The sequence below is a fragment of the Blastomyces gilchristii genome (genome assembly GCF_000003855.2).
Source record: "Blastomyces gilchristii SLH14081 genomic scaffold supercont1.5, whole genome shotgun sequence".
NCBI classification, from domain to species: Eukaryota; Fungi; Ascomycota; class Eurotiomycetes; order Onygenales; family Ajellomycetaceae; genus Blastomyces; species Blastomyces gilchristii.
The window spans coordinates 2,701,581-2,719,471 of NW_003101678.1; the positions used below are offsets into that span (position 1 = coordinate 2,701,581).

At 48.6% G+C, this 17,891-nt stretch overlaps 3 protein-coding genes across 4 annotated transcripts; 1 reads left to right on the forward strand and 2 right to left on the reverse strand.

The window, feature by feature from the left end:
* The first annotated feature begins 30 nt into the window (after positions 1-30).
* BDBG_03481 (NADH-ubiquinone oxidoreductase 51 kDa subunit, mitochondrial) lies at positions 31-3,424 on the forward strand. The gene is made up of 3 exons (XM_002626271.2): positions 31-1,154; positions 1,230-1,301; positions 1,404-3,424. Exons 1-3 carry the CDS (start codon positions 831-833, stop codon positions 2,562-2,564), a joined length of 1,557 nt encoding a protein of 518 aa, XP_002626317.1. The 5' UTR covers positions 31-830; the 3' UTR covers positions 2,565-3,424.
* Positions 3,198-11,409, reverse strand: BDBG_03482. 2 transcript variants are annotated; one of them, XM_002626272.2, is made up of 7 exons: positions 10,790-11,409; positions 10,368-10,457; positions 9,452-9,927; positions 6,108-9,383; positions 5,650-5,880; positions 3,879-5,582; positions 3,198-3,782 (listed from the first exon to the last, which is right to left on the reverse strand). In XM_002626272.2, the coding sequence occupies exons 1-7, from the start codon at positions 10,896-10,898 to the stop codon at positions 3,669-3,671; spliced, it is 6,000 nt and encodes a 1,999-aa protein (XP_002626318.1). In that variant the 5' UTR covers positions 10,899-11,409; the 3' UTR covers positions 3,198-3,668. The 2 variants fall into 2 exon arrangements, with proteins under 2 accessions (XP_002626318.1, XP_031577768.1); XM_031721268.1 differs by lacking the exon at positions 10,368-10,457 and having other exon boundaries at positions 3,220-3,782; positions 10,790-11,392.
* Positions 11,410-11,422: 13 nt separating this feature from the next.
* On the reverse strand, positions 11,423-15,673 carry BDBG_03483 (acetate--CoA ligase). Its single transcript, XM_002626273.2, has 6 exons — positions 14,515-15,673; positions 13,171-14,415; positions 12,826-13,086; positions 12,637-12,766; positions 12,278-12,552; positions 11,423-12,177 (listed from the first exon to the last, which is right to left on the reverse strand). Exons 1-6 carry the CDS (start codon positions 14,551-14,553, stop codon positions 12,061-12,063), a joined length of 2,067 nt encoding a protein of 688 aa, XP_002626319.1. The 5' UTR covers positions 14,554-15,673; the 3' UTR covers positions 11,423-12,060.
* Positions 15,674-17,891: the final 2,218 nt, after the last annotated feature.

Consider the following 17,891-nt stretch of genomic DNA (forward strand, 5'->3'; position numbering starts at 1 on the left):
TCTTTCTTTCTTTCTTTCTTTCTTTCTTTCTTTCTTTCTTTCTTTCTTTCTTTTTCTTTTTCTTTTTTTTCTTTTTCTTTTTCTTTTTTTTCCGTTTCGTTTCGTTTCTCTTTTTTTCTTAATCTTTTGCTTATGGGTGTTGTTTTAAGAGGCGTTTTGTCCCCATCCCCAAGATGCTGGCTTTTCCATCATGTACTTCCCTGCTATCCCCCTTCCCTGTTACCCGTTACTCATTATAAACCCAAAAAGAAAGCCGATTATATTTCTCCTCCATTCCATTGGTTGAGACAAGTGGTTTGACTCTGTACAACATATATTGTATATACCTTCCTCATTATTTCCTCTTGTGCATATTTTGCTTCCCCGGTGTTGGATTTTAGCTGTGTCGCTGTTTTGTTGTTTACAGAGTTATTTCTTACTGGATTTTGATCTATTTTTCTTTTTTAAATTCCATGACGTCATCTTGAGCTTCTGGATTTGATTTCCCCTTAGCCAATTCCCATTGAACCTTCAATTCAAATTTATATCAATGACAATAACGCCCACCATGTTTTCAGACATCAATCCTCCCCAATTTAAGGTTGCTACCCGCTTCCCAAAATTGCCGCAGCCGAAGTAGCGGTGACTAAGCTGCACCCACGTGACTCGACTGCACCAATCACATCCGCCGCAAAAGTAACCCCATCCCGAGTTTCCATCAGCCAAATTCACCCAGAACGAAACGGCAAAACAACGTCCAACCGCCATCTCTTCTCCCTCCCGTCAATTCCTTCTCCCTCCAATTTCCCCCGCATTGTTATCGGCTCAATTGGAGAGCACAAGGAGGCATCATGATCTCTCGGGCGGCGGCTCCCTCTACACACTCCTTCTCCCACCTTACTCCTCGCACACTTCACACGGCAGCAACCTCATCCTCCTACCTCGCTTCATCCCAGGCCGCCCGACAACCTCGACGAAACCAGCAGCAACACCGAGGCCTTGCTACTGTCCAAGATGCAACTGCAACACCGCCTCCCCGGGCATACGGTGGCCTGAAAGACCAGGACCGGATATTCCAAAACCTGTATGGCAATCATGGCGCGGACTTGAAAACGGCGATGAAGTTCGGCGATTGGTATAAAACGAAGGAAATTATGTTGAAGGGACATGACTGGGTATGCGTTTTCCGGGGTTGTAGAACTGGAGTGCTTTAGGCGTTTTCAAGGACTTGCGAACTGATGGCTTTTCAGATTATTTCGGAGATTAAGGCATCCGGGCTAAGAGGTAGAGGTGGTGCTGGTTTCCCTTCTGGTTTGAAATGGGTACGTGGACTTTGAATCGCCGAACTTTGCGGTGCATAGTGCTGTATACCGGTGGTGCGTTATGCTGACCCAATCGCACGTTTCAATCGGTGATATTTGTAGTCTTTTATGAACTTCAAGGACTGGGATAAAGATAATAAGCCTAGATACCTTGTTGTGAATGCTGACGAGGGCGAACCGGGGACTTGCAAAGACCGAGAAATTATGCGAAAGGATCCTCATAAGCTTATCGAGGGCTGTCTCGTGGCTGGACGTGCGATGAATGCTACCGCCGCCTACATCTATATCCGTGGCGAATTCTACAACGAGGCTACCTCTGTACAGCGCGCCATCCAGGAAGCTTACCAGGCTGGTTTGATCGGCAAGAACGCCTGCGGGTCCGGTTATGATTTCGACGTCTATCTTCACCGGGGAATGGGCGCTTATATCTGCGGCGAGGAAACTTCCTTGATCGAGTCCCTTGAAGGAAAGGCCGGAAAACCCCGCCTGAAGCCCCCTTTCCCGGCTGCCGTCGGTCTCTTCGGTTGCCCCAGCACAGTCGCCAACGTTGAAACGGTTGCTGTGGCGCCAACCATCTGCCGTCGTGGAGGTAAATGGTTCGCCTCGTTCGGGCGTGAGCGAAATCAGGGAACCAAACTATTCTGTATCTCCGGGCACGTCAACAACCCATGCACCGTTGAAGAGGAAATGTCCATCCCACTCCGCGAGCTTATTGAACGCCACTGCGGTGGTGTGCGAGGGGGATGGGATAACCTCCTCGCCGTTATTCCAGGCGGGTCATCGACTCCAATCCTTCCGAAGCACGTTTGTGATGACCAACTGATGGACTTCGACGCTCTCAAGGACGCGCAATCCGGCCTTGGGACCGCAGCCGTGATCGTCATGGATAAATCCACCGACGTTGTGGCCGCCATCTCGCGCCTGTCCGCATTCTACAAGCACGAGAGCTGCGGCCAATGCACACCCTGCCGCGAGGGAAGCAAGTGGACCTACCAGATGATGAAGCGTTTCGAGAGCGGCCAGGCTCGCGAACGGGAAATCGACATGCTTCAGGAGCTCACGAAGCAGGTTGAAGGCCATACCATCTGCGCTCTCGGCGAGGCTTTCGCGTGGCCCATCCAAGGCCTGATTCGTCATTTCAGACCAGAGCTCGAGGCTAGAATACGCAAGTATGAGCAGGAACATGGTGGCAAGCAGGCATTTGCTGGCGGCTGGGACCCACAGGCGCGTGTGGAGGGGAAGCTCATTTCTCCTGGTCAATAAAAATAAAGGACGTATGTAAATGTAATATATACTTATAGTGGCTTGGGTTCCTGGAGGGGGAACGAGGGTTAGGTTTAGCTTGAAGCATCTCCGTGAACGAGAGCAGTGGTAATGGGAGAGCGCTTTTTGCTATGGATAAACATTATCACCACCTCTTCACTACTCGACTAGGAGATGAATGTCCCGTTCACTACTTCACTGGAAGGAGATGCACCTCCCACTTTTGACTAGATATTTTCCTTTATTTGTGCTTGTGCTATACATTTCTTCTTCATTTTTCTTCTTCATTTTTCATTTTTTTCTCATTTTTTATTCTGCTTGCTTATCTGCGCATTTCAGTTTCCCTTTCTCATTTACCCTAACAAGTTCCTGCCTTTTTTTGATACCGAAGGCTAAAAGAAGTACAAAAGATACTCATATTCTCAGATGGTTTCACTCTTCATTTCTTGTAGATATCACCACCTTTCTTTTTCAGCCCAGGCTCACTCAGAACTTGGGGTGGAGCGCAGCGTGCAGGACAAATTTCAAGATAGGAGGAGAGAGTTGGCTAATCGTGCCTGTGTGCCAGCAATACCAGCGGTGCCTATGCGGCGCTCCACAATAAATTCACTTGCACATTGAACTTGAGAAACCCATTGTGTGAAATAACATTGTGGTGAAGCGCCCTATGACAGGGGAGTTAGTGAAATAAATATATAGATAGATCTACTTGGTCCCAGAATGGTCAGTTAAGGTGTAACCTCTCCCGATACCGATTACTCTCTCTCATTTCTAACCACGTTCTAGAGCAGTGAACAGAAACCAACTTATGATTATAGAACTATCTAATTCAAAAAGCACATGCTTGAGAGAAAAATATTAAAAATAACTACAGATTTTATAAATAATAGAACAAGCCGAAGGCAATAATGCATTTGCCAACCAAGCGTACAGACTTTCATAGAATCACAAGGAAGTAAAATATCCATCAATCCATCTGTGAAAACAACCAATCTATCAAAACATCCCGCTTGCCAATAAGAAGCAAAAAAAGAAAAAAAACCTTTATGGCATGTACCCATTTCACATTAATTCCTGCTGTTCCATAAGTCGAACAGAAACCGCTCAGTGGGCAGTGGCCATGATTATATTGTAATACCGCCTGCTCATCTCCGCTGTGTGCAAGAGTCGAGTATCCTGTGTCAGCAGCAAATTGAGAATAGCTGAGGGCTCGATAGTCTGAATATATAAGGTTAGTTCGCCGTTATTTTCCCACTTGTGCAAAACAAAAAACACGAAACGAAAAAAAAAGGAGCGCGGAGAGAGAAAACTCACACTTCTAGTGTCCCTTGCACACCACCCAGCCACAACATGGCTAATCTCCCTAAATGCCACCGTCTCCTCCAAACTAACAGAGGCGGACGATGGTGAATCCCTATTCTCATCCTTATCCATATCCCTACCCTTCTCACTCTCCATCTTGAGCCCCAAAGCCGCCAGAGCAGAAACCAACCTCTTCAACCGCGACGGCTCACGTCGTGCACCCTTGGCCGTGATCAGATGCAAGAAGTCATCATAGATGGCTCCACCAGTAACCCAACCCCGCACCTTGCGCTCAGGAGACTCGCCAAATCCAGAAAGCAATGTTCCAAGCGTCGCATAGTCACGCTCAATGACCGTCCTGGGCCCGACGAGCCGGCGGAATGTCTCATGTGCTTCGTTCCAGTGTTTCGCGTTAATGAGGTACTGCACTTCGCTCGACGGATCGCACTGGGCTCGGGCATATAGTGCCTTGGCTACCCAGATCCAGCTGGTGGGGACTTGGAGGTCGCCTACGATATAATTCCACAAGGGGTTTGGGGTTCCATCGTCGAAAGTGCGGACAGGAAGCCATGCGGCAAAGCGAGAGAGGAGCTCTTTAATGCTACGTTCTCGCTGGGAGGAGTTTAGGAGATGTTCTAGGACGAAGATGCTTGAAGGGAATTGTTCGAGCGCTGCGAGCTCCCAGGCATAATCCCATGTTAACTGATCCCCTCGAGCTTCGTTGATGACCGCTGCATCAAGATGTCCCATCAACGCCTGTAAGTGATGGAATAGCTGGAACGAAAACCGATTACGCAGGGGGGTGCCGGAAAGCGCGTCTGGCAAAATTGCTTCAGGCAGATGGATTGGCGGAATTTTGCGATTTTCCTGCCGGCCCACGACCGCCGTGAATGATTTCAGCATAACCCATAGAGGAGACTCGAGAGGGTCATCACGACTAGAATCTCCAGATACAGCTGAAAAGGGGTATGCTGGCTCATTTCCATGGGTAATATCGTGGTGAAATAGCTCTACGGCAGCCTCGATAGAAGCCCCTTCGTCAATACCGTACCAGAGCCGAAGCCCGAACGCCTGGATCCAGTCAAGCTCGAAGCGCTCAGACAGGTAAAAAGTTGACGCTCTATCCTCAAGGGCGCCACCAGGTTTTCCATCACTCCGCAAGCAATTTCCAGCAAGCAACTCATAAAGGGCTCGAATGGGCTCGGTCATTTCAGAATAAACATTATGTTTACGCCATGATTCGATCTGCTCTTGCATATCACGGCGCACTGTGCTATTGCGGCCAATTTGCGGGATGAGGGTCGCTAGATGAAGGTTTCTACTTTCCACAAGAGTTTTGCAAGCTTCATCAATGCGATTGGAGCAAAGGTAAGCAATTGCACGCTCTTCAGGAGACTCGATATTGGCAATTTCGTTGGAATGTCGGTCACGTATGATAGATTGCCAGAGCCGACTAAGTCTGTCTTTCTTGATACGATGGAGATATTGATGGCGCAAATTTTTGGGAACCCCAGCCGATATATCATCGTGAATGTCGTCGTTGAAGAGAACATTGGCAAGTTGCCAAACTTGTCTCTCTAAATCGCCCGCTGGGGAATTATCTCTGACAGTGTCCGCCAAAGCGGAAAAATCTACCTTGGACAATCGGGCAAAAGGTACGTTATCAATAACGAGGATGTTGGTTCTGGATTTTTGTTCATCTAAGGTACTTGGGGGCTAAACGCATTATAAATCAGCAGGGGTACATCACCAAATTGGATATCATAGGCTATCTATCACATACTGAAGTTGGTTGGTCATATTTATGGAGCACAATGGTTCTCCCATCAGAAGAAAGAGCGCCTGCTTGGTTCCACGGCGCCTCGGATCGACCAATGGAGCCAGGAATTCTCGGGCAAATAAGGTTATCCATACAACCAAACTTGGGCTTAAAGGAGTTATGGAACATAATATCGTTCTCAGACATGTCCTTGACATTACCGCCAACTGTTTTGGATTGTTTCGGATAAGGCCACTAGAAAGTAAAAAAGAGAGAGGATTCAGCATATCGATTTCTTCAATTCGATTTACTACCTAGGTACGAAGAAGCAGAACGCAAAATAATATCCAAAAAACAAAGGGGAAGGATACATAAATACAATTTTGTCGCCAAGTCGAGAGGAAGGGTGAAAAAACACAACAAACGAAGAAAGAGAAAAAAATTTCAAATTAACAAACATCAGTAAAGAAGGGAGTTCAAACCTGGAAACCCTTAGCCTTCGCATCCTTATGCGGTCTCCCCTGTCCACCACTACTTTTTGCCTGTGGAAATAGCGAATTCATAAGATCTATGCTTGTCGCGAAGCCTGCAGTTTCCCGAGCGGGTCTGGTAGATTTCGTTGGGGTACTACCACCGTCTTCATTATTTAGGTCTGTGAACACATTTCCTTGAATTTCACGAAGTGCCTGTCGATTTTGCTTTCGGGGGCTAATGGTTCGTTGCAACTGCTCGGCCCAGTTTCCGCCTAAGTCAAGGTGCGCCTGAGACGGAGTTCCATGTTGCTGATCTGGTCGCTGAAAAGTAGTAGTGGGCTTCAAGGGACTGCTGTGCATCATCTGCTCCATGGAATGATCAGGTGCAGGAAAGGCACCGACCATTGTCACATCCAGTTCATTGTCGTCTTCGGATAGGCCTTCTAATTCCGTACCATCTTGACTATTGGTTTGCTCGAGACTGCCGGTTTCAGAACGGGATGCGCTGGAACGGTCGTCATCTAAAAAAGAGTCCTGGTCTAGTTCCTCCTCATCGGTATCCATCGCTTGATCCTCCATTCCCCCATCATTCCCGCCCTGGCCAAGAAACGCCCCAGGAACAAGCTTCCGTTTCTTGAACTCAAACGTATCGTCCTCCATTCCGGTTGTGGAATCATCCATGTACGACTCGTTGAGAGAGATGGTGGAATCGAACTCAGAGTTTGCGAAGGACGACTGTGTGGGAGTTTGGGTTTGAGCCTTTGGAGTAGGAGTGTCAGGAGGAGGCGCACTCAAAGTGCTTTGATCAAAGTTCTCACCTTCATCATCATCGTCATCATAATCTAGGCCATAAGTCGTGAAATGAGGCACTTTAAACACCCAGGTTCCAGTAAGCTTCTCATAGGCGATAAACTCGGTATTCGTAACTCTCTTTAATCGTTCGACATGTCTATCGAAGGTTGGGCCGCTCGTCATGTGCGACGGGGCTTTCTTATCCCTACCTCTAGGCCAGGAGTTTTCAATTCGTAGGGTGGAAGGGACATTTAGGCCTTTGCCTCGAGGTGGTTTAGTCACATCATCGGGGTAAACTGTAATTGACCGGGTGCCAATTTTAATAAACTTATCGAACAGTGAGTCGAGATCAACAGTAGTAAGATCCACAGGCTCATCGAAAGTGACAGAACCACAGCCCGCACGCCCGACAGTAAAGCCAACAAAGCATTTCTGCTGTTCTCGGGGTAACTTGCTAAGTTCAGATCGAGTAGGCTTCATCCAATATTCCCCAGGTTTGGGATCACCACCGGGAGCCTTGGCAGGAACTTCACCAGGGGGCGAAACAGCTGCGCCATCTTGCTCACGCCCCTCGGGAACAATAGAAAGCTCATTGCCTCGAACCTGTTCCATTTCAGGTACATTGCTGGCAGCTCCGTTGACGCCATTCACATCCTTGACCGTGCCATTTGTTCCATTTACTCCAGCGGGTTGCTTTCGAGATGAGCGCAAGAAGCCCAGCTCCTCTGCAGTCGGTTCAGGGCTCTCAGTCTCAACACGAACAACAGAACCATCGGCCTCAGCTCCAGAATCTCCGCCAGTAGTTTGAGAATCAAAGCTAACTTTCTTCTTGAGCTTGCTTGATCCTTGATCCTCGCCGTTGGTAAGAGAAGGCGACTGGGTGGAACGCGAGAACAAGTCAGTTCGAAGGCTACGATCAATGGTAAGCCGTTTGAGATTTGCATTCGAGTATCGTGAGGTTCCAGCTGAGAATGCGCCAGGGGACAAGATGCTATCCGTACTGCCATCGAAGGTTTTCCGGAGATTACTAGTGGACATGCTTTTGTTGAAGCTACGTCCAAGACTGCCGCCACGTAAACTTCCACCAAGGAGGCTACTGCTCAAAGCACTCGGAGTACTATAGCTGCTGGATGGTGTGCCATAAGTGGAGTAAGAAAACCCATAACCTTGACGAGTTGGCGGTGTGATGAGACGATTGGCAGCACTAGGTGAAATTTTGTAAACTGGCAAGGGTGTTCGCTGTTTTTGGCGGATGGTAGCAGACAACGGAGTAGCCAATGGGCCTGGCGATGGGGCATTTGGAGGTGGCAGACCGGAAAATATCGACTGACTACCGTACGGATTTCCGTCAAGAAGAGAAGCCTGCAAACCAGTAGCCTGCTGTTGTTGAGGTTGCTGCGACTGGTTTAGCAAGCTGCTTCCGAAGCCTCCAACAGGCTGTTGTTGTTGCTGCTGCTGAGGCTGGCCCGCTCCTCCCAAGTTAAACAAACTGGTGCCACCACCTGTAGCATTGGCGGTTTGTCCAAAAGCAGGCTGCGTAGTGGAACCTCCGAAGAGGCTTGGCTTCTGCTGTTGTTGAGCTTGGCTTCCAAAGAGGCTTGTGCCAGCTTGTTGTGTATTTTGGGCCCCGAAGCCTGAAAAGGGGGTAGTTCCCGTGGTGGTCTGCCCAGCGTTTAAATTACCAAATAGGCTTGGTTTCTGTTCCTGCTGTTGCTGCTGCTGATTACCACCTCCAAAGAGACTGGTGGTGCCAGTTTGTTGATTGGCGGTATTTCCGAAAAGGGATGTACCTTGTTGAGGCTGTTGTTGGGCAGTCTGACCGAATAACCCAGAGGTGCCGGTAGTTGCGCCACCAAATGGGTTCGTGCTTGGTTGCTGTTGCTGGGTGGTTGTGCCTCCAAATCCTCCGAATAAGGGTTTACTTGGGGTTTGGGCTTGAGTTTGTCCGAATCCGAAGCCGGTACCGGTCGTCTGCTGTTGGCCTTGCTGCTGCCCAAAAGCGGGGGCCGTGGCCGTTGTACCGCCAAATGGCGAAGCGCTAGTTGTAGTTGTACCCTGTTGCCCAAATCCGCCAAACGCGCTTCCTGTGCCACCGAAAGCGGGTCTATTTTGTTGGGTGCCGCTTCCGAAAAGCGTTGCACCGCTCAGGTTACTCGTTGAGCCGAAGCCTCCGGTTGTTGCTGTGGTACCAAATCCGCTAGGTTGCGATGTGGTGGCTGCGCCGAATAATGAAGTGGCTGGTTTCGATGCACCGAATAGTGGGTTGGATGTACCGGTGCCGAAGCCAGTTGTCTGAGTTTGCCCGAATCCGGTTGGAGCAGTCGTAGCAGAAGCTCCAAAAGGGGTGGTTGTTGTCGAGGCGCCAAATGCTCCGGTAGTTGGTGGTTGTTGTTGTTGTTGCCCGAACCCCCCAAAAGCAGAGGATCCAAATCCCGTCTGTCCAGTGGTGGTGCCATATCTCCGCCCGTGTTGGTAATCAGCAACTCGAAGTTCCTATTTCCTAGTTAGTAACTGGAAGCAGCAAGTAGGAAAAGCGGAAAAATCGCCCAAAAAAAGCATACCTCAAAGGAATACTTGGAATATGGCGCCATCGCGCTTATGGTTTGGTAATGACTGGTAATGCTGGAACCCTGATCCTTTTCCGTGTATGCGCTGAATGGAGGATTTGCTGTGCCCTCGGCAGGTGGAACAGCACCACTCAAAGCAGTACCACTCGCGCCAAATGCAGAACCAGCTTGCCCAAAAGCAGTTCCTCCGGTTGCAGTTCCACCAAACATAGAACTTCCCTGGCCAGCGCTCCCAAATCCGGTTTGCTGTGGCTGTTGCTGGGTACTCCCAAAAACGCCGGTGCCAGTGGTCCCAGTAGCAGTGCCTCCAAATCCCGTTCCTCCACTTCCAAAGCCTGAACCGCCAAACGTCGTACTAGGTGTGCTGGACGCTCCGAAAAGATTGCCACCGGTGGTTGTAGTTCCAGCTCCAAATCCTTTATTTTGCGATCCGAACATAGGATTTGATTGTGCAGTGTTCATGCCGAATCCTGGAGAAGAGGAAAAAGAAGACGGGGTCAGTTCACAGTGTCCATTTGAATAAAATATGAAGCAGAGGAAGATCGCAAGGCCAGCAAACACATATTCGTAATATATATATTGGTGGACAAGCGGTAAAATGTAGGGAAAAGGCTATCCTTCGGAAACACCAAGATCAAAGCGGCATCATCCTCGACAAGATAAGTGAGTCCACGCCGAGATTGTGCCAGATATTTCAAGGAATGTACTTTGACCAATCCTGGATGGTTCGCCCAGAAGGATAGCGTTCGAAACAAGCAACAATATGCAAAATCACACTTTTGGGTTTTGCGCGGCCATTTTTGGCATGGACCGGAGAAAGTCAAAGAAGGCTGATTTGGTTTGCCAAAGACAGAGCTCAAGAAACATAAAAAATCTACGTCGAGTATCGGGTAGACTGGTAACGACGTACCTCCTCCTGAGCCGAAGCCGCCAGAAGTGCTTCCAAACGCACTGCCTGTATTTCCTGTGCCGCCGAAGGGGGACGATGTTGTTCCGAAGCCTAGACGATTGGTAAAATCGCGTCAGACGGACATCTGGTTGCTTAATTTCTGTTTCTTGCTTTCTTGGTTTTTTTTTCCCCTCTTCCTTTCCATGGCGTTCCAGCGGCGTCCGGGGGTTCATCCTTGTCGACATAAGTCGAACGACGAGAGGGGAAGAACCAAGATCCGGGGAAGTTGCCGCCAAAGTTTCGCCGAAGTAGAGATTCCGTATCCACCAAAGAAAAGAAAAAGGGCATTGAAAAGGGAAAGTAAGGGAAGGGAAGGTGAGAAGAAGTCGAGGGTAAAGCAAAATGGCAAACAAAGGGAGTGGAGGAAGAGGCATATAACCTACCAGTTCCAGTCGAAGAGCCACCGAATCCTGTTCCGGATCCAAATCCAGTTCCCTGCTGCTGATTTCCCGTCCCAAACCCTCCGAAGGAGGAGCCTGTGTTGAAAGCCATGACGAAACACTGACTGGCTTTAGGTGTCTCTCTCTCTCTATAACTTAACTGCGCAATTTCGCTTTTACAGGAAGAACAATATCAGTTCTCCGCCACGTCAACAGGGCCGATCCATAAACGATTAAAACGGGTCGAAGCTGGTTATCGAAGGTAGATATATTAAAGAGTCGTTAGGTTTTAGCCTGGGAGGGATGGGCTTGGAGGCGAAATATAGTTCACGACTCGAAGCAAAGCAGATGCGATGATGCTGAAACGCGGAGAAGGGGCGAAAACTCTGTGTTTTGATGGAGAGCAACGAAGATCATAGAAGAGAGTAGAAAGAAAATGCGATTTAGCAAGATTAAATAAAGAGGAGTCGAGGGGATTTGTGACTTTGCCACAGCTGTGGAGAAGGAAAAAAAAGACGAAGGCGGGGGAGGTGGTGAAGGGTGAAGCTGGTGGGTGAAGCTGAGGTTGAGGATAGACGTTGTTCGGGTGAAGAAGGCAAACACGCGAGTTTGCGGCAACAGCGGGGGCATCGCTTAGCTGGCTGTTTGAGGTAAGGAGGCTCGGGTCAGGTGACGCGGCTATGCCTAAAATCGACAGCGTGTCGGCGCTAGGCAGCATTCAGCCATGTATCTTCCTTGGCAGATGCATGTCCGATATCAAATATAATAATCATAGTTCGCTGTAAATAAATAAATATACTGGACCAGGTCTCCATTGTAATCTATCGATGAATCATAATACACACGTGAACATAAGACTCAGAAGATCATGACCACCTACGGACAGGACAAGGCGACTCTTCACGCTCAGTCCACGCAGCAATGGGCTAGGGAATGCCTAAAAACCATGACCAACTAACAAGGTCAACTTCTAACCACATGCCTAACCATACATATCTAATAAGAATCGTAACAGGGAAAGATAAAATCGGTGGGGCACGCAATTCAGGCTTTTCGCGATAAAAAAAAAATAAAAAAAATAGCACAAAAGCAATAATAGCAGGTGGCTTCAATACAACCAAGGACAGGGAGGTGTATAATACTAAAAAACTGCCATCTATCTCCGTTGGTGTTTTGTGTTGGTTTGGGGCCCCTTTTAGTTCCCTTCTGTGGCACTCCATACTCCCCATCATTTATTCGTTTTACGGCGTGTCCGCGGGTATATATCTTTCGCTTTATTCATTCATTTTATTTTTATTTTCATTATTTTGGAAAACAAAAGAAATACCCTTCTTCTTCTTTGAAGCATGGTAAGTATCGATGATTTTCGCAACAACACTTGGGTCGGATAGCTAAAGTAACTCCGATTAGTATTCCCTTCACAAGCCCCCAAAAAAAAAAAAAAAAAAAAAAAAAAAAAAAAAAAAAAGAAGGAAAGATAGAGGGACTTACAGTCGAGATATCACCCAAGCTATCCTCCTCACCGCTAAGAATCTTTCTCAAGATTCGTCGCATGATCTTACCACTTCGAGTCTTCGGCAGGTCATCAACGATGAATACAGCCTTGGGAGCAGCAAATGGCCCAATCGATTTGCGAACTTGCATGATAAGATCCTTGTGGAGTTGTTCGACATTGTCGCTGCTGGCCTTCAGGGCGACAAAGGCGTTGACGGCTTGTCCGGTGAGTTCATCCGCAATACCGACGACAGCCGCTTCAGCCACAGCAGCTATTTTGGAAGGAATTATTTATCAGCATGTTTGTTCTAGCTTAAAATGCCATTGTTGCGATCTTTGGTTCCAATCCGACTCACAGTGTTCAATAAGAGCAGCTTCAATCTCTGCAGTTGACAGACGGTGGCCAGAAACATTGACAACGTCGTCAACACGGCCTCGGATCCAGTAGTATCCGTCAAGATCACGTCCAGCACCATCGCCAGTGAACTAAAATGAATCGTCAGCAAGGGTTGTTACCGTGGAAGATCTCCTTATATATGACTTACGTAAAAGCCCTTGTAGACATTGAAATATGTGTCCATATATCTCTTGTGGCCACCCCAGACTGTGCGGGCCATACTGGGCCATGGCTGTTTAATGGCTAGGACACCTTCAACGTCGTTACCTTTGATTTCCTCTCCCGATACCGGGTCAATGATGGCAGGTTCAATGCCGAAGAAGGGGAGCGAAGCACTGCCAGGTTTCGTTGGCGTGATGCCACCCAGGGGGGTAATAACGTGGGAGCCGGTCTCAGTTTGCCAGTATGTCTATTTTCTTCAATGTTAGAATTGAATGCTTAAATCAAGGCTAGGAATACTTTTCATCAACACTGGATTTTTGCCAAAACATACGTCAATAAGATGACACTCTTCCCTTCCAACGACCTCGAAATACCATTTCCACACCTCGGCCGCAATTGGTTCGCCAACAGAACCCAAAATACGGAGACTCTTGAGTTTGTGGTGGATGTAGTCATTTCCAGCACGCTTCAGAAGTCTCAGAGCAGTTGGGGCAACATAGAACTGGGTCACCTTGTGCTTCTCAATAACATCCCAATAACGGGAGAAGTTAGGATATGCCGGCGTGCTCTCAAACACCAGAGTTGCACATCCAAGAAGCAGAGGAGCATATACGACATAGGTGTGCCCCGTAATCCAACCAACATCACCACCGCAGAAGAAGCGGTCTGAGTCATGAATATCAAACACATATTTGCCAGTTGCGGCCGCGCCAACCAAATAACCAGCTGTCGTGTGCATCAGACCCTTGGGCTTCCCAGTCGAACCGGATGTGTACAGGAGGAAGAGAGGATCCTCCGAGTTCATTGACTCAGGGGGAATGTAGTTGGGATACTTCTCGACCTCCTCATGCCACCACAAATCTCGGCCCTTCGTCCACGGCACATCAGCGCCCGTCCTCTTGTACACAATGCAGTTTGTGACATCCGGGCATTGACTGAGGGCCTCGTCAACAATCTTCTTGGTCCCAATCAGCTTCCCACCACGCTTCCCCTCGTCTGTGGTAATGACAACTTTCGACTTGGCATCCAAGACGCGGTCGCGGAGAGAATCCGAGGAGAACCCAGCAAAAACGACGGAGTGAACCGCACCAATACGAATACACGCCATGAACGCAATCACGGCCTCGGGAATCATAGGCAAGTAAATGGCCACGGTATCCCCCTTTCTAACACCAGCCTGCTTCAGCACCCAGGCCATCCGGGAAACTTCCTTCAGGAGCTCGCCATATGTAATAGTGCGACCTTCATTGGGTTCATCCGCCTCGTAAACGATAGCCACCTTGTTGGGATCCTTGATAGCATGGCGGTCGACGCAATTGTACGACGCGTTCAAACGCCCACCAAGGAACCACGCAACGTCTCCGCCTTCAAAGGAGCCGTTGCGGGTGGTGTCGAAATCCTTTTCGAATGTAATGAGCTCACGGGCCAGCCGTGCCCAAAAAGTATGCGGGTCACGGATCGATTCTTCATAGAGCTTCTTATACTCGTCCAGGTCCTTTAGATGGGTTCTCGTAGGATGGTTCTCGACAAAAGCTTGGGGGACATGGAAAGTGTCAACCTCGTGGGCTTCAACAACCTGCGTCGGGGAACAGGCAATTAGTATTATTTTCTGATCTATCCCCCAGGTCGAAAACTGCAGTTTGCCGGTCCATTGAGTAAAGGGGCAATCACTTACTACTGGCGCCTTAGGCGGCGTAATGGGACCATCAGACATTGCGGCCAAATGTTATTAGAAATTCCCGAATCGACTGTATAAAGTATGCCGTGGGCTTGGAGGGTAGATATACTAATGATTTCCGGTTGACCGGGAATGCGGGGTACGAAATGCGCAAAAGTGTAAACACAGGATCGGTCGCAAGAGAGGAGAGAGAGGAGAAGGGGAAAAAGGAGAGGAGGAGAGAGGAGAGGAGGAGAGGAGGAGAGAGGGAAGAGGGAAGAGGGGAGAGGGGAGAGGGGAGATTGTAAGTCGAAGATTGAAGGGTGAGACAGAAGAGACAGAGGTCGAGTCGTAGAAAGGGGAGAAGAAGAAGCCGGCGCTCGAATCGAGAGGGAGGACCAGCGGTGGTATAAAAGGAGGAAACTGGCGACATGTATTATTGTAACTTTGCCCGGGGGGTAGTAGGCGGAGGGAAGCTTGGACTGTACGTACCGAACATTACGTGACAGGGTTGCTTGTAACTTATTCTTGGAGGGAGAAAATTGAAAAAAAAAAAAAAGAAATTATAAGTTACGTTGGTCAGGTAATTTACAATACACCCGATACCGTGTCCCTGTCCCACCATGCTATGCTGCCTGTCGTGCTCCCTCCCATCAAACAGCGAGACACCGCCGGCCAGGTTGCTGTGCTGTCCCCATCAGCGAGTGATGGTTGAAAAGATGAGAATCCTATGGAGCAGAAACACCCGAAGACCATCTCCAATGGCGACGATCCTCCACATATCCACATATCCCAGAGTGATCTTTTGTAGCCATATACTATACTTTCAGTTGGCACACAGCACAGGCGGGTGTACAGAGTTACTGTGAAGCACTGTAGCACCTAGTACGGAGTCCAATCCCTGCTGTTCGCCCGTTCTCCGAGTTATTTCCGGGCTCCCCAGGCATGTAAATTTGTTCATGGTGAACCCCTGACGAGGAAGCTTATTAGGGGGGGGGGGACGGGCCGTCGGGTACAATCGATGGTTACTTTGTATGGAGTACGGAGTACATACACAGCAGCGGGAAAATGGAATTGAAAATTTTCAATGCAAGCAATCTACAGCTTGGCCTTCCCAGTGCATATGTTGGACGGACGGCAGCAGCAAGCTCAGCAACGTCGATAGATACCAAAAAATTAAAAAGAGAAAAAAAAAAAAAAAAAAGGGAAAAAAGGGAAAAAAAAAAGAGGTTAACTAGCCTCTATGCCCCACCATCAAAAACGTTTGGTGGTTGTGATAACCGCTTGGCATTCTTGCCCGGTATCGGTGATTTTGGGGGATATCATCGTACCGTGTATTTCACAAACGCAACGCATATCAAGCATTTCGCCCGATAAGAATCAGCCGTGGCTCATGGCCCATGGCACGATGACCTTGGCGGGGTACGGGCTAGCGACAGGGCAGCATTTGTACATGTACGGAGTACATGCAGATGCACTAGGCGGGATGATGCGATTGGGCTTTGTGTTCTGCGCCGCCCCTGGTTTTTGGTTTTTAGCCGAGGGGCCACATCCAGTTCCAAGAGTTCGTCATTGTCCTACCTAAAATAAGAGGCCAAGGGAGAAAAAAAAACCAGAGAAAAAAAACCAGAGAAAAAAGTGAAAAGAAGTCAAATATATCAAGATATGATGCCCTATCTATCGTGGGACATTCTATGAAGCTGGGGAAGCAAAAAAAAAAAAAAAAAAAAAAAAAAAAAAAAAAAAAAACCAAAACTTACTCTACCCTCCTCCACAAATTTTTCCCCAGGCATTACCATGCGACGGCAGCATACAAGTCGTTGCTGAGTAGCAGTGCTAGTGGCCTGCGGGCCCGATCATATTCTTCGCCAAGGCTGCGCGAATGACAATTGCATCGGGGAGCTTGCGAAGTTGCAGGAAAACTTCTGCGACTCGACCAAACGGTTATTGGTAGGCATGCTGATGTTCCCTGGCTGAGTGAGATATTGCAGACCTCCCTGGTCTGTTTGCCATTCATTGTCGTGGGAGAAACCAAAAATAATGCAGGGGTGGGGCGATGTTTTGATCGAATTTGCTAGCCTCGTCGAATCCCTAGCTAGATATCCCAAAATACAAACGGGGAATAGTCGGGTACTATACTTGTTTGTACTATTGTGTGGTTGCTCATAGAAGCATATCCACCCGCATATCGGTGTCCGCTGTGAAATCAAGGGGTTGTCTAGAATCCTGGAGTTTCCGACTCGATATTGATCACCATTCCCGAAATGTACTGTACCCGTACATGTACGAGAGTTACATACCTCAAGCGGTGGGCAACAATTCACAATAAATAACAACCATCCAAAAGCCTCCTCGCGGTCCGATTTTCTCGGCCTGATATTCCAAAATGCTTATTTCTCCCCGATGCCGTTTTTAGCGCGCTGTGGCATAAGCTTTGGAGGGGCTCGCACTGCTCAAACCAAGCTGGCTACAGTGACTAGCGGAGAAGATGGGGAATGAACCTTGCAAGTGAGGCTGCTTGCCACATTTTTAAGGGAAAGGGGAGGCCGAGGCAGGTTGAAACATAGCGCTTGCAGGGAGGGCTGGGGGAAGTGGAAGACACGCGGCTATTCGTTGTTTAATTTCATTCCAAGAAATCCCAGCCGACCTGATCCAACCCATACTCGCGGCATTACCTCTTACAGATGCAAAGTTGGTGGGTTTCCTGCACTATTAAATTTGGACAAAGGCCGTCCCAAGGTGTGGCTTGGGCGGTTGTTGCTCATTGTCGGCCACTAGGGTACAGGACGAGAACCGTTACAAACCATTTCATAAGACTGTATTCGATACAACCTGTTTACGTTCGGTTAGCTCAATTGTCTTCTACGGACAGATGGATGATACCCGGCTGGCAGCATTGTGGGGTTCTTGTGGGAGGCTGTCAGGTTATACTCATGTGCATGGGTTCCTGTAGTCGCTTTCATTCAGAAAATTGAGATGTAGACATGCACATGAAATCTCAGCCGGGGGAAACTAGAAGAGCCGTATTTCCCTCTCCGTTTCATAGTATATCCCGGGCAACCTTGATCATACCACGGACTTGCGTCCTAAACAAACGTCCAAGTCAGGGTTTAGACACTGTGCTGTGGTCCAAGACTCCCAAGAGGGACGGGATGAAGCTTGATGATACACCCGACCAAGCTCCAGCTTCTTGATGAGCCATCTAAGTGCAACCTGCGTAGTTGCCCATGATTGTCCTCCATGTTCTCCTGTCGGCGCGCCTAACCTTATGGAAGCATTCGAGAAGGAGAAAAGACGCTAGAGCGTTTTAGTAGCGCGCCACCCTATCCCCTCGTCTGGGAGCGTTACTCCACACTCCCCGCAGTTTCTGCGGGATCTAGCACAACCATCGAATC